Below are 23,751 nucleotides of genomic sequence, written 5' to 3'. Positions count from 1 at the left end.
TGCCTCTTAAATAGAACACAGAATTGGGTTTTCTTTGTTTTAAAACTTGATCCTTGGGTTTTTTTAGCAATAGGCAACTGGCTAAACAATTTTAACTAATTGACATGAAAGGTAACTTTGGCATTATTTTGTATCATTTTACAAGATGTATGTAATAAATTAGGAAAAAAACAATAAAATAAAGTTGTAATTGCAGGAAAAAAAACAATAAACTATTAGCAAAGTTATTTAGGAAAATTACAGTAAAAAAAGAACCCCACAAATGATAAATGATAAGACAAAAGTAATCACTGATATGGAGAAATTAAATTATTAGAGTTTTTTGTTTAGCTCTAAGCAAATAAATTTGAAAAACTATGTAGAATATATAATTTTGGAGAAAAATGTAATTTACTTCAAATTTCCTTCAAATTACATTATATAACAATTAGGCAAATCTATTATTATAGAAGAAATAAAGTTACATTAGAAATTAAGACTGACAGGGATATATAATCTTTATGTAGTAATTAGTAATATGTAATAACCCCTTTTGGGAATTAATCAGGCAAAAGCTGTTAAAATGGTAAACACCACCTTTGACCCACTAATCTCAATTTGGGAATCTATACTATAGAAATAAAAATCTTTGTGTTATATGAACAAAAGAAAAGAAATTAAGACTGAAAAATTAAAGTTTATTGATTATTTTTCTATTTATATTTTTTTAATATATGAAATTTATTGTCAAATTGGTTTCCATACAACACCCAGTGCTCAACCCAAAAGATGCCCTCTTCAATACCCATCATATTGATTAATTTTAAAAGAATAGTAATAAATCCATTGCAAGTTACCATGAAGAACACTAAAAATCTCTTTAGTGTCTGGCATAATTAAAGATAGCTAGACTCTTACACCTCCTTCTGCAGTCAGTCTGTTATAGGGTAATATTTTGGTTGAAATATGTGAAGAAAACCTAGCCTCACACAGATATGTAGACAGAAAATGGAGGATTATTTTAGGAGCCTTTTCAGATAATTGTGGATATTCTTCTTTGGTCCCAAACCAACCCTGGGTAAGTGGTAGTTTCTTAAAGGTTAGTTCCGATGTAGACTCTGAAGCAGTATCACTGAACTTTTTGTACCCTGTTACATTAAAACACATTAGTCTTTCAGCTTGAATGGATCTTTTACTCAGGCATGATTTTGTTACACCGTGTATTAGACACTTGGAAAATAGTGACTCCTGGGTTATGTAGAACTTCCAAATGTTGGTGCAATTCACTGGACAATTTTTAAAAATCAAAATTTTAAAATATCACCGCCATTCGTATGAGAAAAGTCTAAACACTGGGAAGCCCATGGTGGCATATACAAATTTTCCAAAACTCTCTGTTTTTACTGAAAATTTTGAATTTTATCATTGGCAGCAAATACTGTCCGTTGTTTTCCTTGAAGACCTACTACTTTTATTTGTGAGAAAGCGTTTGCCACATACTTAAGTCTGAAAGCAGTTTGTCTCCTCAGTTGTTCAGTGGGTGGGCTGCAGGGGTGGGGGGTGGAGCAGTGCATTCCGTTTGCAACGTAATCACAGAAGTGCTTTTCCTCAACACAGCCATTGCGCTTCAGTATGAAGCAGAAATATTTGATGTGTGTTTCCCATGTTATCACACAGAATGTGAAAAAGACGGGTACTCGGGGTCAGTAGTTAATAACATTAATTTTACTGCTTTATCAGGGATATTCTTAAGTGAAACTGGCACTTTAATTAACTTGTTCATTTTACAATGAGTGCATGGCAATGAAAAATGCAAGAACTACTAGTACGTTTGGTGTCAATGCCTTCCTAGGTTCGTGCTAAGGCACCGCCGTTTTATTTACTGTTGCTTTTGCACCGTCAGTGCAAACATCAACACGGTTATTCCAGGATCAACCACTGGATTCAGAAAGACTATTCAACACTGCACATTTCACTTGCATTACTGCTCATCATTCACATACAAGGAGATCTTTGAACAGTGGGTGCCGATGCTGTCAAATAGAACCAAAACTACATGTCCAGCAATGTCTGTAGATTTGAGCATGTGCAAGGCAAAAGTACAACCGTGCAGAGGAGCTGTTAATAGAGTCTTCATGTTTGCAGCGACATCTATTTTTATTTATTTATTTGTTTGTTTGCCTATTTATTTTGAGAGAGAACGAGAGGGGAGCAGAGGGGGAGAGAGAATCTGAAGCAGGCTCTATGCTCAGCATGGGGCCCGATGCAGGGCTCCGTCTCACGACCATGAGTTCATGACCTCAGCCCAAATCAAGAGTCAGATGCTTAACTGACTGAGTCACCCAGGAGCCCCTGCAGCTACATCTTTAATTCAACAAGTCATTTTATTATTGGAAAGTGCTAGAATTTGTTTACTGACTTTTCAACCAGTGGAGATTGTTGCAAACAGGACGTTTTGGTCTTAGACTTCAGGACATGTATTCAACTGTGGCAACTTATTAGTCTGTAGGCTTTGTGTGCATTTCCGTAGCCAGCACAATGTGATAACCTACTCTATATGATGCTTCACTGATTTTTTCGTTAGTAGTTTGAAAAGCTATAACAAAGAATTTTTTTGACTTTTAAAGAGCTTACCACATACACGTTCAAAATTTTGTTCCTTTTTCTTTAAACTGTGAACCATGGGTCTTAAGATGCCTCAACTTAGCAGGCACCGTAATACTGTTTTAAAAATGTGCACCTCACTATCAAGAAGCATGCATTGCTATTTCTTTCTGAGATTTATATCTCAGGTGTTATCCTCTGTCTCCATTGCATCCTCTACTTGGTGACAGCTACTTTGGGCATGATTCCATACAACTTGTGGTTTCGGGTCTTAGCTCTTCCCTGATTTACTGAAAATAGAATCTGTGTTTTTGTTACCTGTGTTTTGTGTTGTTTGGGATGATTTCCAGGAGAAGGATACATGCCAATAGTATAAGGATAAGGATACATTTGCTGGAAGTCACCACAAAATTATTTTATTGTATTATAACATAAATATGGAAAATGACACAAATCATGAAGATACAACTTGATTCAACATCCTAAAGGAAATACCTATACAACCATCATGGGTCAAAAATAGAACAAATCCAATAATCCAGAAGTCTACATCATCCCCCCTACCATTGCCTACCAACCCTCTTTTTTTCCAGCTTTATTGAGATATAATTGACATGTAACATTGTGTAAGTTTAATGTATACCATGTAATGATTTATACATGTACACATTATGGATGATTACCACAGTAAGGTTAACACATCTTAACCTTCCTGCTTTCTAATTTATAACAGATGGATTAGTTTTGCCAGCTTTTGATTCTGTGTAAGTGAAATTATATAGTCTATATTCTTCTGTCTCTGTCTTCTTTCGTTCAACACTATATTTGTGTAGTTCATTCTTGATGGACATAATAACAATTCATTATCCATTCTACTGTTGATAAACATTTGGGGGTTATCATGAACAATGCTTCCATGAATATGCTTGTACATTACATTTTTGTGCACAAAGCACACATTTAAAAATTTTCTTAATTAATTAATTAATTAAATTTAGTTTGTTTATTTTTGAAAGAGAGAATGAGAGACAAAGTGCAAGCGGGGGAGGGGCAGAGAAAGAGGGAGACACAGAATCCAAGGCAGGCTCCAGGCTCTGAGCTGTCTGCACAGAGCCCAATACGGGGCTCAAACTCATGAACTGCGAGATCATGACCAGAGCCAAAGTCAGGCACTTAACTGACTGCCTGTGCCAGGCATCCCTGTACACATTTTTATGTATATACCAAGGAGTAGAACTGCTGGTTAATAGATATGTATTTTTTCAACTTTAGTGAATACTACCAAGAAGTTTCCCAAAGGGGTTTGAATTTGAAGTTTACCCTGATGACTACAATTGTAGGGCACTATTATATACAGTATTGGCTTTTGCTTAGTCTTTTTGGGAACTCCTTATTCAAGAATAATGCCCAGTTTCCGTGGGGGTTTTCAGTCTTTCTTTTTAGAAATATGGAGAGATTCTGGATATGACCATTTTATAGATTATATGTATTGGAAATATCTTTTACCCCTCCTGTGTTTCGCCTTTTCATTCTGCTAGTGGTATCTTTTGATTATACAAAGTTCATAATTTTAATGTCGTCCAATTTATAAATGTTTTCTTTTATGGTTTCTACTTTATGTGTTCAGTTTTAGAAATCTTTTTATTTGCAAAAATTATAAAGATACCCTCCTATCTTAACCATCTTTTTTTTTTATTTACTTTTCACATATAGATCTGTAATTCACCTAGAATCTATTCTTGTGTATGGTGTGAGGCCAAAGTCAAGATTAATTTTTTTTCCATATGATATACAATTAACCCGGAATCATGTATTGAGGAGACAAACCTCCTTCACAACATTGCTGCATCACATCTGTTGTAAATCAAGCGCCCAAATATGTGGAGTGAGAGAGAAAGGGAGAGGGAAAGGCAGAAAGAGAGCAAGTTGAGAGAATCAGTATGTTCTTATATTTATTTCATCAAAGAAATAAATATAAGAATATTTTGCAAGACCAAAAGGAGAGACGAGGGTTCACACCAAAAAGGCGTTCTATGTTCCAAAAGCAGTGTGAATGAAAAGATCTAGGCCTAGATGCAAAATGAAATTTTAAATCACCACAAATAATGAGGAGTTCATTAAAACATTACAGAATAGGGAAGATGGTCAAATACAGAGTAATAAACATCTGACTAGCATCGGGCTTTGCACCAGCAATGACAGACACTAGAAAGCAGTAGAACAAAGCCTTTATAGATTTTAGGAAAAATGAGCTGGATAGTCAGTCAAGCATGAGGGCCTTGTAAGGACTCAAATGGTAGGCGCCCCTCTTTTGGGGAACTTTTTAAAAGTAAGTTACTAGCAAGTGTACCTTAGCACACAAGGTTGCAAACAAAAAAATTTATGTGAGATAGAAACAAAAGAAGGAAGGAAGGCAGGAAAGAAGGAAGGAAATGGGATTAGAGAAAGGTTTACATAGTACTTCAAAAGTACTGAGAATATTGTTTGATAAACTGGGTGGTAAGTACATGGGGGTTCATCTTATTATTCAAGGAAACATACATAGACCATTAACCATAAAAAATTCTGTTCATCTTTCCTCCCTTCCTTCCCAGAGGCAACCACAACCCTAATAAAATACTAATATATATATATATATATATATATATATATATATATATATATATATCTGTGTGTGTGTGTGTGTGTGTGTGTACATAAATAATACAAAATATTTCATTGGTTTTTTTTTCAAATGTATGCACATGGTAGTATACTCTATGTATCACCTGCTTCTTAACTTGGTATACATTGTGAAGATCAACCCAGGAGCACCCTCATCATGCCCATTTTAAAGATGAGAAGATTAAAACCCAGGAAGTCAAAAACCCAGAGAGACCTAAGGAGCAGAGAGGGTCAAATCACACAGTAGTGAGAAGTACATCTGGAACTTGAACTGAGATACTACACAATACTTTTTGCTCTATCAATCTAATTCATTCATTTTTCATGCCATCAAATGAATAGACTTCTGTTCATTTTTCCAATTTCCATTTTTTTTGATATTACAACAATGTTGTCATGAATGTCTTACACAAGAGTCCTCGTACACTTACATGAGTATCCACATTTTCAGTTGTAATAGATCCTGCCAAACTGCTTTCCCAAGAAGTTGCCCTCGCAAGTCGTATATAAGAATCCTGGTTTCCTCACACCGTTATCAATATTTATTATTTCAGATTTTAATATCTATCAACTACCGAGGGAGAGATGGGAAATGGTATTTCACTTTAATTTGCATTTTTCTGATTTTTAGTGATGTTAAAATTTTGGCTATTTGAGTCTCCTTTTCTAGGAGTTGACTGCTGAATTTCTTTGCCCACTTTTCTGTTGGACTCTTTGATTTTTTTTTTAATTGATTGGTGCAAGGTGCTATACATATTTGAGAAAAAAACAGATCATTTTTAAAATGTTTATTTATTTATTTTGGGAGAGAGAGAGAGAAACTGTGTGTGTGTGTGCATGTACATGCATGCACGTGCCACATGGGGGCAGCGAGAGAGGGTGAGAGAAAAAAGAATCCCAAGCAGGCTCTGCATTGTCAGCTGAGAGCCCAAAGAGGGCTCAATCTCATGAACTATGATATCATGACCTGAACCAAAATCAAGAGTGGGACACTTAACTGACTGAGCCACTCAGGTGTCCCAAGAAAAACAATTCATACATGTTATAAATATTTTTTCTCAGTCAATGGTTTGTCTTGTAACTTTGCATTTGGTGTCTTTTATGATACAAAAATGTTGTTTTTTTTTTTTTTTTTTTTTTTTTTTTTTAACATTTTTTATTTTTTATTTTTGGGACAGAGAGAAACAGAGCATGAACGGGGGAGGGGCAGAGAGAGAGGGAGACACAGAATCGGAAACAGGCTCCAGGCTCTGAGCCATCAGCCCAGAGCCCGACGCGGGGCTCGAACTCACGGACCGCGAGATCGTGACCTGGCTGAAGTCGGACGCTTAACCGACTGCGCCACCCAGGCGCCCCCAAAAATGTTTTTTAATGGGAATGTAGTCCCATGTGTCAATCTTTCCTTAATGGGTTCTGCTTTTTTTTTTTTTTTTTTTTTTACATATGGTTATTTTTCAAGGAAAGCATAGTATTTGTCTTAAAAACTTTTTTCACTTATTATTATTATTATTATTATTATTATTATTATTTACTTGCAGATAACTACCAAGTGGTGTTCCAGACTGCCTGTACATTTTCTTATCAAAATGATGGCATGTGTGACAACACAGATGCTAGAAAAAAGACTCCGACTAAAGTGGATATTACGTGGATTCTTCTACTGCGCTACTATATTCATCTGCAAAGGATTAATAATATGAGCAAATTGCTAGGTAGGTTTTTGATGTGTTAAGAAAGAACACATTCCTTTCCAGTTCTTGTTCAAGTCGTGTTTCTTAGAATTGTAAAGTACTTTTGACATCTTTTTGAGTGAACTCTCATCAGAAGATGAAAATTTTAGCGGATCTTAAGCTGGGATACACAGATCTTTGGGCAGAATAGTATTCCAATGTAACTGACTTCCTTTGACATTCTATGTATTTTATTTATTTGATGTATTTAAAAATGTTATTATAAAGAGGCATCCAGGGGCTTCCCAAGAGTGCCAATGTGGCCCATGGCTCAAAACAGTCGAGAATCAGAGTGATAGTAATGTGACAGCTTAGGAAATGAACACGATAAAATTTTGGCTTTAAGGAGAGAATGTTTCCGTATTCAGTATGTACAAGAGAAGAGATTCATGCTTCAGATAGGATACTTAACTTCATTGCACTGTTTTGTTTAGTTTTTTTGTTGTTGTTGTATCATCTAATGCTGTCAGAAGAGCATCCAGAAAAACTGGTATAATCTACTTCACGTCAGTCCTTATTGTGTTTGTGACAATGTATGTTGTGTTTTTTCTGTGGCAATGACATTGGTGATTTAGTGTTGTTCATCAGCGCAAACAGGCGGAAAAGACAATTTGACCCATGTCAGGGCCCAGGGATGGAGGAGCCAGCAGAGCAAATAGGCTGCCTCGGAGTGTCTCAGCACAGTTGTCAGGGACTAGCAGTGGGATAGAAAAGCACCCAGGAAGTGTCAGGGGAGTGCATCACAAGAGGGGCAAGAGGAAGAGAAGTTCAGTGACAAAGGATGCGGAAGTGAGCCAGTGCAGCACACCCTGGCAACGCCTGCCCCACATCAGCCCGGCTCACCTCTGAATTCACCTGCTGGCCCTTGCCACATCCAGCACCCACATTTTACTGCTTTTCTGCTCTGGGCTTTTTCTGAACCTACTGAGACTCGCCCAGCCCACTATCAGGACAGCCCAGAGTGCCGGGGATTCCGCACGTCTGGGAGTAACCTTCAACTAATGAGGTAGGGAATGGTAGCAACCGTTCCAGCTTCCCAGTCCCAGACAATTCTACATGTTATTTTCCAGAAGGCCCTCAGCAGGACTGAGCCCTCATTGTCCACAACTGCAGCCCATTCATTAACTTACTCTCATTGGCTCTTTTCTCCATCACACTTTGTTTGTTCTTTCACTTATGCTCCTTGAGATCACTTGTCAAATAAATTGCACACAACTCAATTCTTGCTTTAAGATCTGTTTTTGAAGTGAGTCCCAAAGAAGACAACTAGATAGAATGTTTTCGCATTGTCAAGCCTTAGAACTTCAAGCAATATCCTCACACCCTTCTGAGATTTTCTTTCATTCCTATGGCAAGAAGCAATCCCATTAGCATGTAAGCTTAAAAGTGGAGGAATTACATTGGCAGCCACTAGCTGAGGTGATGTGATTTCCAGGGATAGTGGCTAATGAGCAAATACCAACAATACTGAGACTATTGTATTATCTAATGCGACTCTACATTATTTTTCTTCCCTAAGCATCTCCAAAGCCAGGATCTGGAATTTCTTTGCCAGATGATACACTTCTCACATCCCTTTTCAACTCTGGGCTGATATTGCGCCAAAAGGAAATGCATTTTTTCCTTAAAAGATTTTTACAGCTGTATTCTTCCTCTTGTATTGATGAATTTCCAAAAGAACTATGTCAAGGAGTGGAAACTACATTTTTCTCAGAAAAAACCTTATATAACTCAGTCAAGGTACTGTTTTCAAACATTATGTATTTTTATAAAACTTCTTGGAATCACTGTTATATTTCTGAAGGAAGCACATTTGAGAAAGTTTAAGTGGGCACAGTGTATTGTAAATTTCCAATATGTATTTGTGAAATGAATAAAGTAAGTCATTTGCATAGAATTCTTTCCAAACAAAAAATATCAGTCATTTATTTTCAATTATCTTGACTTTGGACTTCACCATATAGTGCCTCCATTTTTGTGATTATACACTTGCCCGTACCAGACATGTCCATATGTCTGTCCCAGAGAAGTGACCTGAAAGTGTTATTTCTTCCAAATTGAGAACCTAAAGTAAAGCTAGGTTATTGGGTAGACAATAATAATTTTTTTAAGTTTATTTATTTATTTTGAGAGAGAGAGAGAGAATGGGGTAGGGGCAGGGAGAGAGGGAGAGAGAATCTTAGGCAGGCTCTGCACTGTCATAGTGGAGCCCAATATGGGCTCAAACCCACAAACCATGAGAATATGACCTGAGCCGAAACCAAGAGGTAGATGCTTAACCAACTAAGCCACCCAGGCACCCCCAGGGGAGGATTTTTTAACGTTTATTTATTTTTGGGACAGAGAGAGACAGAGCATGAACGGGGGAGGGGCAGAGAGAGAGGGAGACACAGAATCGGAAACAGGCTCCAGGCTCTGAGCCATCAGCCCAGAGCCCGACGCGGGGCTCGAACTCACGGACCGCGAGATCGTGACCTGGCTGAAGTCGGACGCTCAACCGACTGCGCCACCCAGGCGCCCCTTAAATTAGTTTCCAGATACTGGGGTATTGGCATGCCCAATACTCAACACCCCTGTTTCCTCCCAGATTATAAATCACTTGAAAAATAAAAGAGTAAGAGCTTGAGATTAAAAAATACCTATTCTTATGAGTCATAAAGTTGATATTGTTGGATGTGGTTTATATTTACTGGTAAGTGGCCTTCCTAATAGTGAATAGGAAAGTAGACAGATTTTACCAATCCAGCTACATTTGTTTGTTTGGTTGGTTGATTTGGTCATTACAGGCCCCCTTAAAATCTGTGTGGACACATACCCCTTTAAAATCTGTTGCATGAAGGAGCAGAGAACATTCACTCCCTATAAACCATTCTCTCCCAAGAATAACCAGCATAACTGTGCATATCCAAAATTTCTTTTTTCCCAAATTCACCGGTCAAGTAGCTCTCCAGGGGAGGAGAGTGACAGGAGGCAGAAAGGCCAGGAACATACTGTTAATGTCCAGCCCTCTGCAGGGAAGGAAGCAACAGGAGTGGGATGAAATCATTTCCATCGAACACCAGATCCTGCTTCACCCCTCGGTAAACTGTGACTACATTTGAGGATTACTGCCATGTGTCCCAGATGCCTCCGGTGTTTTGGCATAGAAGGCAGAGAATGAGAAGGTTGAGAACTACAGTTTTAGTGAATGTGTTCTTGTGAATATTTTGTAAGAGTCTGGAAAATAATAGGTGTGGCTTCTTAAATATTGTCTGAAAGGGGCTCTACTTGAGTACTTTACCAGTAAGGGCAGCCCACAAGTTCCCATTTCCTAAGCATGATGCTCCAAGCATACAACCTTGAATACATTGTAAGTACACGTGACCTGTCTAATGGCAGCAGTGTTATCAAAGATTGTTGTACCCTGTTTGCTTGTCCTTTTTTTTTTTTTTTTTAAATATAATTAGTGTAACATTCTCCCAGAATAATCAGCTCTGGAGATCATTGTCACTTGCCTGACAGGTGCAGGCCACCTAATCATGTGTTCGTTTCACTGGGGTAGACAGCTAACGAGCATAGAGCCTTTGGATTTAAAAAAAAATAAACTGCAAGCTTGGCTGATTTTTATAATAGCATTTTTGAGCTTTTAATCACTCAGGAGGCTATTTCAATCAAACTCTTCCCATAATTTGATACTTAATCCCGCTTTTCCTCCCCCCAAAAAGTAGGTATCTTTCCAGAGTGATCATTGCTAGGTGACATGCTTCTCAGTTGTACATGTCTACATGTTGTAAGGTCTATTGACACTTTGTGATGGCAAAACAAAGGTGCCAAACAAATTACATTAAAAATTCCAAGAAAAAAGAATATGATTAAAATTATGCACAATGCTAAGTTATTCACATTTAGACTGTGTGGTAAGGTCAAATATTTGACTAGTAAAGTGATTTGTTGTTTACGGGACTGTGGCAAACAAGAGTTCTCCTGATAGGGCTTTCGTTCCTTTCAAAGAAAAGATCAGACATATCAAAAATATTCAGTGTAGGGGCGCCTGGGTGGCGCAGTCGGTTAAGCGTCCGACTTCAGCCAGGTCACGATCTCGCGGTCCGTGAGTTCGAGCCCCGCGTCAGGCTCTTGGCTGATGGCTCAGAGCCTGAAGCCTGTTTCCGATTCTGTGTCTCCCTCTCTCTCTGCCCCCTCCCCCATTCATGCTCTGTCTCTCTCTGTCCCAAAAATAAATAAACGTTGAAAAAAAATTTAAAAAAAATATTCAGTGTATAGTCCATCAGTTAGCATATATAATTAATTCCATGAGCAACTAGATTTTATTTTTTTAAAGATAATGGAAAATTAAATGCCTATCTTGACATTGACTTTTGTTATAGTTTACCATTATTAGACCATCATGTTGGTAAATGCTATGTATTGAAACAGTAAATATTGCTTATTAGTTTTCTCTGTTTAGTTACTAAATATGAATTCTTTGCTAAAATAGTTGTCTGTTAAATAGTTGTACCTCTGAAGAGTACTCAGATATGAAAAAAATATGAGAAATTGTTTTTTGAAACAATTACCTAATTTTTTGGTGAACTGCCTGACAGAATTAATGTTAGTTTAGCACTTTTAAATGATTATTCAAACTTAACAGTCTTCTTTATTGGTCATTTTGGTCATGCTTTTAGTATCATAGTGCCAACAGGTGAGGATTCTGGCTTATAATATCCTTTTATGATAGTCTCTAGACATTTCTGAAAAGTTTGCATCTTTAATATTACCTTTCAGTCATGACATATTTTTTCTTTTATCAGTAGACAACTTGAAAGGTCAGTGTCTTTATTTCTCTTTTTATTTTATTTTGAAGACTTTCATTGACAGTCTTATATCTTGAATAAGCTCATAAATAATGGGAAGTACAAAGCCTTATGGAAATACCAGGCATTTCTTACTGCCTACTGACATGTTCCTCTTGGTCAACAAGCCTTAAGATACTTTAGATGTCAAAAGTTAAGTAGAATGATTGCTTCCCAGCTACCATGCTATCACCTTGGGCGAAACAAGTTAATTTTGAAAATAGTCTGCACTCCATTAAAGAGGGTCCTTTTTATATATGAGGTGTTATTATCACTAATATCTCTCTGGCTAGACTGTTATTTTTTTTAGTAGCAACTCCGCTACTTCCAAAAAAAAATGAAATAATTTATGATATTGCCAATTGCATTCTCCACATTCATCTTCCTTGAAAACTCCTGTTTCAGGAGTTTCATCAAAGAAGGTAGGCCCAGATTCACCAAGACTGAATTTACAAATCAGCCACATTCGTGTAAAGAGAGAATGAGAGCAATTGATTTTATTTTACAGTAAAAACTGTCTTATTTTGCATATGGTATTATAGAAGAAAATGCTATTGGAAAGTAGATATTAAGTTATAATCACACGCTCAGTTTATTCACCACTGAATAGATGAGAAAAGTAGATGTTCTAAGAATCTAAGGTGATCTTGAGACTGAAATGATAGTATTGACATTTTCCTCTCTAGATCTTTCCTTGGGGAGACTCACCAAAAATGGAAGACATTTGTTGAGTCCCATAGGTTTTGAAGCATATTTTTCTGTAGGAGAATCTTTTCTGTGGTAATTAAGGACAGTATTTGTTTGTTTGTTTAACATTTTTATTTTTAAGTAATCTCTACACTCAATTTGGGTTTGAACTTAAAACTCAGAGATCAAGAGTCACATCCTCTACCAATGAGCCAGCCAGGCACCACTCAGGGGCAGTTTTAAAGGCTACACCCATAACAAACTAAGACAACTCCCAGAGTTTTATAACGTAGCCAATACTGAATGGGTTTTGAATGAGTGTTTTAAATATTGAATGCATTTTTTTACCAACAATTAAACTGTTTTTGATTGTTCCCTAGTTATGTCATGACAGTACTCTATACTCTGATTCATCATTAAAGCTCTCTGCCAGCCCATCTTCAGGAGATGTGTCATCAGATATGAACATACAAGATTTAAACAAAGAACTTTGCTTTCAATGGTACATTCCTCCTCTAGAAAGACCCCCAAAGGAAACAGAACCTATGGTATGTAATACAATCACAAAACTAACTCTTATATTTAGATATAGAGTTTAACTTGACCATTATAACTTGAAAGTGGAGAACATCCTCTTGTCATATAGATGAAAATATACAGGAATATGGTATCTGTATTGTCTAGTAGAATGGATCTGAAAATAAGAAATCAGGAAAGTCTGATTCAAGTTGATCATTTTCTTTTTCCTGATTTTCAAGGGAAACTTTCAAGTGTGTCACCATAATATATGATGTTTAACTTTTTTTGTAGTCATTCCTTATCACATTAAGGAAATTTTTTTCTACTGCCCACTTCGCTAAGAATTTTTATCATAACTCTTTTACTGCATCTATAAAGATGATTTTATGATTCTTCTCTTTTACTATATTAATTGATTTTTAAAAAGTTTTTTTCCATTTTATTTATTTGAGAGCAAGCGAGCAGGGGAGAGGGATAAAGTGGGAGAGAGGGAGAATCTCAAACAGGCTGCACACTCAGCACATTGCCCGACACCAGGCTCAATCCCAACACACTGAGATCATGACCTGAGCTGAAATCAAGAGTTGGAAGTTCAACTAACTGACCCACCCAGGTGCCCCAATTGATTTTTTAAATGTTAAATCAATCTTGTGTTCCTAAGATAAACTCGAATTGGTCTTGTATTAATTTTACTGGATTCAGTTTGTTAATGTTTCGTGTTGGATTTTTGCCACTGTTTAAGAGCAATATTGGGCTACAAATTTTCCTTTTTATACTGTCTTTGTCAGATATTTTTTGTAACAAGATTTTTTTAGACTCATAAAGTGAGTTGATAAATATAATCATGTTTTTCTATTCTCTGGTGACATTTCTGTAAGTTTGGAGTAAACTTTTCTCCTCAAATATTTGGTAAGAACTCATCAGTAAAGCCATCTGGTCCTAGTGGTTTGTTTCTTTGTGAGAAAATATAAAACTAGTAATATTATTCTATGGATACCATAGTTGGCATCAGTTCTGATTGGGTCACTATTGTTCTAATGGTTTGTGCTTGTGTCAAACCAAGTTTTATTTATTTTTTTATTTTTATTTTTATTTTTTATTTATATATGAAATTTATTGTCAAATTGGTTTCCATACAACACCCAGTGCTCATCCCAAAAGGTGCCCTCCTCAGTACCCATCACCCACCCTCTCCTCCCTCCCACCCCCCATCAACCCTCAGTTTGTTCTCAGTTCTCAACAGTCTTTTATGCTTTGGCTCTCTCCCACTCTAACCTCTTTTTTTTTTTTTTTGTTCCCCTCCCCCATGGGTTTCTCTTAAGTTTCTCAGGATCCACATAAGAGTGAAACCATATGGTATCTGTCTTTCTCTGTATGGCTTATTTCACTTAGCATCACACTCTCCAGTTCCATCCACGTTGCTACAAAAGGCCATATTTCATTTTTTCTCATTGCCACGTAGTACTCCATTGTGTATATAAACCACAATTTCTTTATCCATTCATCAGTTGATGGACATTTAGGCTCTTTCCATAATTTGGCTATTGTTGAGAGTGCTGCTATGAACATTGGGGTACAAGTGCCCCTATGCATCAGTACTCCTGTGTCCCTTGGATAAATTCCTAGCAGTGCTATTGCTGGGTCATAGGGTAGGTCTATTTTTAATTTTCTGAGGAACCTCCACACTGCTTTCCAGAGCGGCTGCACCAATTTGCATTCCCACCAACAGTGCAAGAGGGTTCCCGTTTCTCCACATCCTCTCCAGCATCTATAGTCTCCTGATTTGTTCATTTTGGCCACTCTGACTGGCGTGAGGTGATACCTGAGTGTGGTTTTGATTTGTATTTCCCTGATAAGGAGCGATGCTGAACATCTTTTCATGTGCCTGTTGGCCATCCGGATGTCTTCTTTAGAGAAGTGTCTATTCATGTTTTCTGCCCATTTCTTCACTGGGTTATTTGCTTTTCGGGTGTGGAGTTTGGTGAGCTCTTTATAGATTTTGGATACTAGCCCTTTGTCCAATATGTCATTTGCAAATATCTTTTCCCATTCCGTTGGTTGCCTTTTAGTTTTGTTGGTTGTTTCCTTTGCTGTGCAGAAGCTTTTTATCTTCATAAGGTCCCAGTAATTCACTTTTGCTTTTAATTCCCTTGCCTTTGGGGATGTGTCAAGTAAGAGATTGCTATGGCTGAGGTCAGAGAGGTCTTTTCCTGCTTTCTCCTCTAAGGTTTTGATGGTTTCCTGTCTCACATTCAGGTCCTTTATCCATTTTGAGTTTATTTTTGTGAATGGTGTGAGAAATGGTCTAGTTTCAACCTTCTGCATGTTGCTGTCCAGTTCTCCCAGCACCATTTGTTAAAGAGACTGTCTTTTTTCCATTGGATGTTCTTTCCTGCTTTGTCAAAGATGAGTTGGCCATACGTTTGTGGGTCTAGTTCTGGGGTTTCTATTCTATTCCATTAGTCTATGTGTCTGTTTTTGTGCCAATACCATGCTGTCTTGATGATGACAGCTTTGTAGTAGAGGCTAAAGTCTGGGATTGTGATGCCTCCTGCTTTGGTCTTCTTCTTCAAAATTCCTTTGGCTATTCAGGGCCTTTTGTGGTTCCATATGAATTTTAGGATTGCTTGTTCTAGTTTCGAGAAGAATGCTGGTGCAATTTTGATTGGGATTGCATTGAATGTGTAGATAGCTTTGGGTAGTATTGACATTTTGACAATATTTATTCTTCCAATCCATGAGCAGGGAATGTCTTTCCATTTCTTTAAATCTTTTTCAATTACCTTTATAAGCTTTCTATAGTTTTCAGCATACAGATCCTTTACATCTTTGGTTAGATTTATTCCTAGGTATTTTATGCTTCTTGGTGCAATTGTGAATGGGATCAGTTTCTTTATTTGTCTTTCTGTTGCTTCATTGTTAGTGTATAAGAATGCAACTGATTTCTGTACATTGATTTTGTATCCTGCAACTTTGCTGAATTCATGTATCAGTTCTAGCAGACTGTTGGTGGAGTCTATCGGATTTTCCATATATAATATCATGTCATCTGCAAAGAGCGAAAGCTTGACTTCATCTTTGCCAATTTTGACGCCTTTGATTTCCTTTTGTTGTCTGATTGCTGATGCTAGAACTTCCAGCACTATGGTAAACAACAGCGGTGAGAGTGGGCATCCCTGTCGTGTTCCTGATCTCAGGGAAAAAGCTCTCAGTTTTTCCCCGTTGAGGATGATGTTAGCTGTGGGCTTTTCATAAATGGCTTTTATGATCTTTAAGTATGTTCCTTCTATCCCGACTTTCTCAAGAGTTTTTATTAAGAAAGGGTGCTGGATTTTGTCAAAGGCCTTTTCTGCATCGATTGACAGGATCATATGGTTCTTCTCTTTTTTTTTGTTAATGTGATGTATCACGTTGATTGATTTGCAAATGTTGAACCAGCCCTGCATCCCAGGAATGAATCCCACTTGATCATGGTGAATAATTCTTTTTATATGCCGTTGAATTCGATTTGCTAGTATCTTATTGAGAATTTTTGCATCCATATTCATCAGGGATATTGGCCTGTAGTTCTCTTTTTTTACTGGGTCTCTGTCTGGTTTGGGAATCAAAGTAATACTGGCTTCATAGAATGAGTCTGGAAGTTTTCCTTCCCTTTCTATTTCTTGGAATAGCTTGAGAAGGATAGGTATTATCTCTGCTTTAAACGTCTGGTAGAACTCCCCTGGGAAGCCATCTGGTCCTGGACTCTTATTTGTTGGGAGATTTTTGATAACCGATTCAATTTCTTCGCTGGTGATGGGTCTGTTCAAGCTTTCTATTTCCTCCTGATTGAGTTTTGGGAGAGTGTGGGTGTTCAGGAATTTGTCCATTTCTTCCAGGTTGTCCAATTTGTTGGCATATAATTTTTCATAGTATTCCCTGATAATTGTTTGTATCTCTGAGGGATTGGTTGTAATAATTCCATTTTCATTCATGATTTTATCTATTTGGGTCATCTCCCTTTTCTTTTTGAGAAGCCTGGCTAGAGGTTTGTCAATTTTGTTTATTTTTTCAAAAAACCAACTCTTGGTTTCATTGATCTGCTCTACAGTTTTTTTAGATTCTATATTGTTTATTTCTGCTCTGATCTTTATTATTTCTCTTCTTCTGCTGGGTTTAGGCTGCATTTGCTGTTCTGCTTCTATTTCCTTTAGGTGTGCTGTTAGATTTTGTATTTGGGATTTTTCTTGTTTCTTGAGATAGGCCTGGATTGCAATGTATTTTCCTCTCAGGACTGCCTTCGCTGCGTCCCAAAGCGTTTGGATTGTTGTATTTTCATTTTCGTTTGTTTCCATATATTTTTTAATTTCTTCTCTAATTGCCTGGTTGACCCACTCATTCGTTAGTAGGGTGTTCTTTAACCTCCATGCTTTTGGAGGTTTTCCAGACTTTTTTCTGTGGTTGATTTCAAGCTTCATAGCATTGTGGTCTGAAAGTATGCATGGTATGATTTCAATTCTTGTAAACTTATGAAGGGCTGTTTTGTGACCCAGTATATGATCTATCTTGGAGAATGTTCCATGTGCACTCGAGAAGAAAGTATATTCTGTTGCTTTGGGATGCAGAGTTCTAAATATATCTGTCAAGTCCATCTGATCCAATGTCTCATTCAGGGCCCTTGTTTCTTTATTGACCGTGTGTCTAGATGATCTATCCATTTCTGTAAGTGGGGTGTTAAAGTCCCCTGCAATTACCACATTCTTCTCAATAAGGTTGCTTATGTTTATGAGTAATTGTTTTATATATTTGGGCGCTCCGGTATTTGGTGCATAGACATTTATAATTGTTAGCTCTTCCTGATGGATAGACCCTGTCACTATTATATAATGTCCTTCTTCATCTCTTGTTACAGCCTTTAATTTAAAGTCTAGTTTGTCTGATATAAGGATGGCTACTCCAGCTTTCTTTTGGCTTCCAGTAGCATGATAAATAGATCTCCATCCCCTCACTCTCAATCTAAAGGTGTCCTCAGGTCTAAAATGAGTCTCTTGTAGACAGCAAATAGATGGGTCTTGTTTTTTTATCCATTCTGATACCCTATGTCTTTTGGTTGGCGCATTTAATCCATTTACATTCAGTGTTATTATAGAAAGATATGGGTTTAGAGTCATTGTGATGTCTGTATGTTTTATGCTTGTAGTGATGTCTCTGGTACTTTGTCTCACTGGGTCCCCCTTAGGATCTCTTGTAGGGCTGGTTTAGTGGCGACAAATTCCTTCAGTTTTTGTTTGTTTGGGAAGACCTTTATCTCTCCTTCTATTCTAAATGACAGACTTGCTGGATAAAGGATTCTCGGCTGCATATTTTTTCTGTCTAGCACACTGAAAATCTCGTGCCAATTCTTTCTGGCCTGCCAAGTTTCAAAAGAGAGATCAGTCACGAGTCTTATAGGTCTCCCTTTATATGTGAGGGCACGTTTACCCCTTGCTGCTTTCAGAATTTTCTCTTTATCCTTGTATTTTGCCAGTTTCACTATGATATGTCGTGCAGAAGATCGATTCAAGTTACGTCTGAAGGGAGTTCTCTGTGCCTCTTGGATTTCAATGCCTTTTTCCTTCCCCAGTTCAGGGAAGTTCTCAGCTATTATTTCTTCAAGTACCCCTTCAGCACCTTTCCCTCTCTCTTCCTCCTCTGGGATGCCAATGATGCGTATATTATTTCTTTTTAGTGTATCACTTAGTTCTCTAATTTTCCCCTCATACTCCTGGATTTTTTTATCTCTCTTTTTCTCAGCTTCCTCTTTTTCCATAACTTTATCTTCTAGTTCACCTATTCTCTCCTCTGCCTCTTCAATCTGAGCCGTGGTGGTTTCCATTTTGTTATGCATTTCGTTTAAAGCGTTTTTCAGCTCCTCGTGACTGTTCCTTAGTCCCTTGATCTCTGTAGCAAGAGATTCTCTGCTGTCAGCTATACTGTTTTCAAGCCCAGCGATTAATTTTATGACTATTATTCTAAATTCACTTTCTGTTATATTATTTAAATCCTTTTTGATCAGCTCATTAGCTGTTGTTATTTCCTGGAGAGTCTTCTGAGGGGAATTCTTCCGCTTGGTCATTTTGGATAGTCCCTGGCGTGGTGAGGACCTGCAGGGCACTTCCCCTGTGCTGTGGTGTATAACTGGAGTTGGTGGGCGGAGCCGCCGTCAGACCTGATGTCTGCCCCCAGCCCACCGCTGGGGCCACAGTCAGACTGGTGCGTGCCTTCTCTTCCCCTCTCCTAGGGGCGGGATTCACTGTGGGGTGGGGTGGCCTGTCTGGGCTACTTGCACACTGCCAGGCTTGTGATGCTGGGGATCTGGCGTCTTAGCTGGGGTGGGTAGGCAAGGTGCACAGGGGCAGGAGGGGCAGGCTTAGCTTGCTTCTCCTTAGGTGATCCACTTCAGGAGGGGCCCTGTGGCAGCAGGAGGGAGTCAGATCCGCTGCCGGAGGTTTGGCTCCGCAGAAGCGCAGAGTTGGGTGTTTGCGCGGAGCAAGTTCCCTGGCAGGAACTGGTTCTCTTTGGGATTTTGGCTGGGGGATGGGCGGGGGAGATGGCGCTGGCGAGCGCCTTTGTTCCCCACCAAACTGAGCTCTGTCGTCCGGGGGCTCAGCAGCTCTCCTTCCCTTTGTCCTCCAGCCTTCCCGCTTTCTGAGCAGAGCTGTTAACTTATGACCTCCCAGATGCTAAGTCGCGCTTGCTGTCGGAACACAGTCCGTCAGGCCCCTCCGCTTTTTGCAAGCCAGACTCGGGGGCTCTGCTTGGCCGGCGAGCCGCCCCTCCGCCCCGGCTCCCTCCCACCAGTCCGTGGAGCGCGCACCGCCTCGCCGCCCTTCCTACCCTCTTCCGTGGGCCTCTCGTCTGCGCTTGGCTCCGGCGACTCCGTTCTGCTAATCCTCTGGTGGTTTTCTGGGTTATTTAGGCAAGTGTAGGTGGAATCTAAGTGATCAGCAGGACGCGCGGTGAGCCCAGTGTCCTCCTACGCCGCCATCTTCCTCTCCTCTCAAACCAAGTTTTAAATATCTGACTATCATCCCTGTTTATAGAACATTGGGGTTATTTCTTCTTGAGTCAAGTTTAAGTTGCTTTTTCTAGAAACTTTTTCATCTTATTTAAAACTTCTCTCATACTTTTAATCTCCCTGATGTATTTGTATTGAAGTGTGTGTCTTTTCATTTCTTACAGTAGTGGTTTGTGTATTTTACTTGATCATTGTCACCAGAGGTCCCTCATAAGTTAATTTTGTTTCAGTAATCATATCTTTCTTCTACTTGTTTTTGGTATGTGTGTATGTGGCGGGTTATATTCTTTTTCTAACTTTTGACTTCTTGAGGTAAATGTCTGGCTTAATATTCAGTCCTTTCTTTCCTAATGTATGTATTTTAAGACTATGAGTTTCTCTAAACATTGCTTTGGTTTCACCCCACGTTTTTTTTTTTTTAATGTTTATTTTTGAGAGATAGAGTCAGAGAGCAAGTGGGAGAGGGGCAGAGAGAGAGAGGGAGACACAGAATCTGAAGCAGGCTCCAGGCTCTGAGCTATCAGTACAGAGCCCAATGCAGGGCTTGAACTCACGAATGGCAAGATCATGACCTAGGCCAAAGTCAGATGCTTAACCAACTGAGCCACCCAGGCGTCCCTCACAAGTTTTTATTATAGTATTATCATTATCATATGGTTAAAAAAATTTTTTTAAGTTTTCATTATGATTTATTCTTTGGCTCATTTCGTGGGCCATTTCAACATGTGTTTCTTATATTCCAAACTATATGGAGCTTGTATATGTTATATCAGAAAATTATCTTTTGCTTTTATTCTTATGTTATGTTGTTCTGTGATAATAAAAAATGCTCTGTATGATTGATACTGTTCAAACCTGCTTTTTTTCCTCCAGGAAAGGATTTATTGTGTAAATATTCCATTGCTCTTAAAAGGAATGTGCAGTCCTCAGTTGCTGAGGCAGTTCATGTATATGTGCACTAGGTCGGTTTGGTTAGTCTTGTTCAAATCTCTATTCTTGTTTGTTTGCCTTTAATTTTAAAAAGTCAATTATTAAAAGAAGTGTGTTTAAGTCTCTCCCAGTGATCATCATTGTTTAGTCTTTCCTTGTAGTTCTGTCAAATTTTGCTCTCTATAATTGAAACTGTGGTCTTAGTACAATCAGATTAACTGTTGTATCTTCTTGGTGAATTGAGCATTTTATCATTTTGAAATGACTCATGGGCTTTTTGTAATAATGTTTTTTTCCTCATAAAGTATGCTTTGTCTGATATTACTAAAGGACAATGACTTTCTTGTGGTTATTATTTTCACAGTATATATTTTCCAAACTTTTGCTTTCAACCCTTTTGTGTACTTGTGTTTTAATTGTGTTTTTATCGAAGGCATGCACTTGGATATTTTCGTATATAGTCTGATAACATTGTATTTTGACTGGGGAATTTAATACATTTATATTTAATGTATATTAAGTGTATATTTGGTTTCAAATCTACCCCGTTATTTTGTATTTGTGCTTGTCTCAGCTCTTTTGTTTTTCTCTCTTCCCTTCTGGATGATTTTATCATTCATTTTTCCTCTATGAGTTTTGAAATTATACATTTTTTTCAATGCTTTTAGTGGTTACCTTCAGAACAACATACATACTTATCAAAGTCTAAAGTTAACGAGTATCATTTTTCCTGTAATGACTTATATTACTATACATTTTTTAACCAAAAATAATTTTATTTTTAATTATTGTACACAAGAGTTATTTCCTTTGGAATTTGCCATATATTTACCACTTTTTTTCCCACCCCATCTTGCATTTTAGACATTTCATCCAGGGTCACTTCTTTCTGTTGAAGTATATACTTTTGGAATTTCCTTTGGTGAGGATCTTCTGGAGGCAAACACTTAATTTTTGTTTGCCTGATATATTACTTTATACTTATTTGTGAAATAAATTTTCATGGAGTAGATAATTTAAGATTGGAAATTATTTTATTTCAGTACATTGAAAATGTCATTTCCTCCTTTCTACTGTTGTTGAGAGACAAACTTTTATTGCTTTAGAGTACTGACTTCTTTCACTAACTGCTTTTGAAATTTTCTCTTTTACTTTGCAAAATTTTCTTGGATATGGCTTTCTTTTTGTTTCTTTGGCTTACATGAGTAAGCCATAGACTCTGGATAAAAACATAGACTCTGGAGCCAAACCACCTGGGTTGGAATCCCAGCTCTGTCACTTAATAATTTTGTAATCTTCAGTAGATTGATTAGCTTTTCTGTATCATAGTTGTACTCATCTTCAATTAGAGATAATTGTATAAATGCTTAACCTCAATAAATGGTAGTTGTCATTTATTATCTGAAGTTATTTTATTTTTAATATTTTTAATGTTTGAGAGAGAGAGAGAGAGGGAGAGAGAGGGAGAGAGAATGTGAGCAGGAGAGGGGCAGAGAGAGAAGGAGACACAGAATCCAAAGCAGGATCCAGGCTCCAAGCTGTCAGCACAGAGACTGACTCAGGCTTGAACTCATGAACCACGAGATCATGACCTGAGGTGAAGTCAGACGCATAACCAAATGAGCCACCTGGTCATCCCTGAAATTATTTTTAAATTATTATGTTTTTAAGTTTATTAACTTCAAATATACATGCCATACACTGGTTAAACATTATTTAAAAACTCCTTTTAAAGATTAGCAACGATATCTTCTAATAGATACTGTAGCTGCCAACATTGTATAGAAAAGAGAGAAAACTGTGCCTTACCAGCAGAATTAAAATGCATAGCAAATAGGAGAAAAAAAAACTTAGTTTGCCTCTAAATGCCCCTTACAATTTTATGTCACACATATCACTTCTTGTTTTAATGTTTATTATTTTTATCTTTACCTAACTCTGATCCATTGCTTTATCCATATCAATGTCCATATGCATGGAGAGACATTTGCACTAGGGCTAATTGGGGAGCAGGAGCAGATGGGGGCAAGTATTTAGAAGCAGTTTAATATCAATCTCTGAACAATTGGAGATAGAACAGTGATTCACATTCTAGGAGAATCTTGATGAGGGGTCAAGCTTTTAAAAATGGAACAGTTGGTCACTACAGCCATTTGCTGAGGGGCCTTCCGCTATAGAATTCCTTTGATTGCTGTTCTCTCTAAGAAGAGCCTCGGGCTTTTCCCCATAAAACGGTTGCCATATAGTTTTGCCCTGTTCAGCATTTTCATTCGGTTTCTGCCTCCTGTGTTGGTCTACTCTTGCACTTTTCAGCTCTTGAGTGCCGTCCCCTCTAGCTGTGCCTCTGGTAGCTTCTGCTGCTCCTTGACCCCTGTGACCCTGTCAGATCGTGCAACCTCCTGGGCCTACCTCTCTTTGCTCTCAAGCACACGTCTCCCATTGGCCTCTTCATTCTGCATTCTTAGGCTGGCAAACTGCTGCTAACTCTTGGTCAATTATGTATCTCTTTCTACTCCTACAAAAAGAGAAACTTTGACTTATCGCTCCCCAGGAACATTTAAAGCTATTTCTCATGTTTTGAAAGTACTCTCTTTCCCATACTTTCCAAGTCAAATCCTTGCCAGATATTTTCCATAAACATTTAAAAATAATAAATCTGTGTAGTCTCTTTTGGGAAATTTAGTACAGCAGTTTTCAAACTGTGGTTGCAAAAATACTAATGGACCATGGAATCAATATTGTGTGGGTCTTAGTAGTATTTTTTTTAAGAAAT

The 23,751-nt window shown here is 37.9% G+C and overlaps 1 protein-coding gene across 5 annotated transcripts in view; it reads left to right on the top strand.

Moving 5' to 3' along the window:
• The window catches only part of CFAP54 (cilia and flagella associated protein 54), a 307,349-nt gene that overhangs the window by 238,451 nt on the left and 45,147 nt on the right, over positions 1–23,751 (top strand). For 4 of the 5 annotated variants that reach the window (XM_086712592.1, XM_086712589.1, XM_086712590.1 and 1 more), the window contains 3 exons: positions 6,786–6,959; positions 8,497–8,717; positions 12,874–13,041. In XM_086712592.1, the coding sequence (XP_086568718.1) occupies positions 6,786–6,959; positions 8,497–8,717; positions 12,874–13,041 (563 nt within the window). Of the gene's footprint in view, positions 1–6,785; positions 6,960–8,496; positions 8,718–12,873; positions 13,042–23,751 lie in introns of those variants that run through there. The other variant, XM_086712591.1, reaches the window with a different exon arrangement.

The sequence above is a fragment of the Puma concolor genome, chromosome B4 (assembly GCF_028749965.1).
Source record: "Puma concolor isolate L17-30 chromosome B4, mPumCon1.1.hap2, whole genome shotgun sequence".
Lineage (NCBI taxonomy): Eukaryota > Metazoa > Chordata > Mammalia > Carnivora > Felidae > Puma > Puma concolor.
The sequence above is the reverse complement of the archived record's forward strand: the minus strand, read 5'-3'. Positions and strand labels throughout refer to the sequence as shown.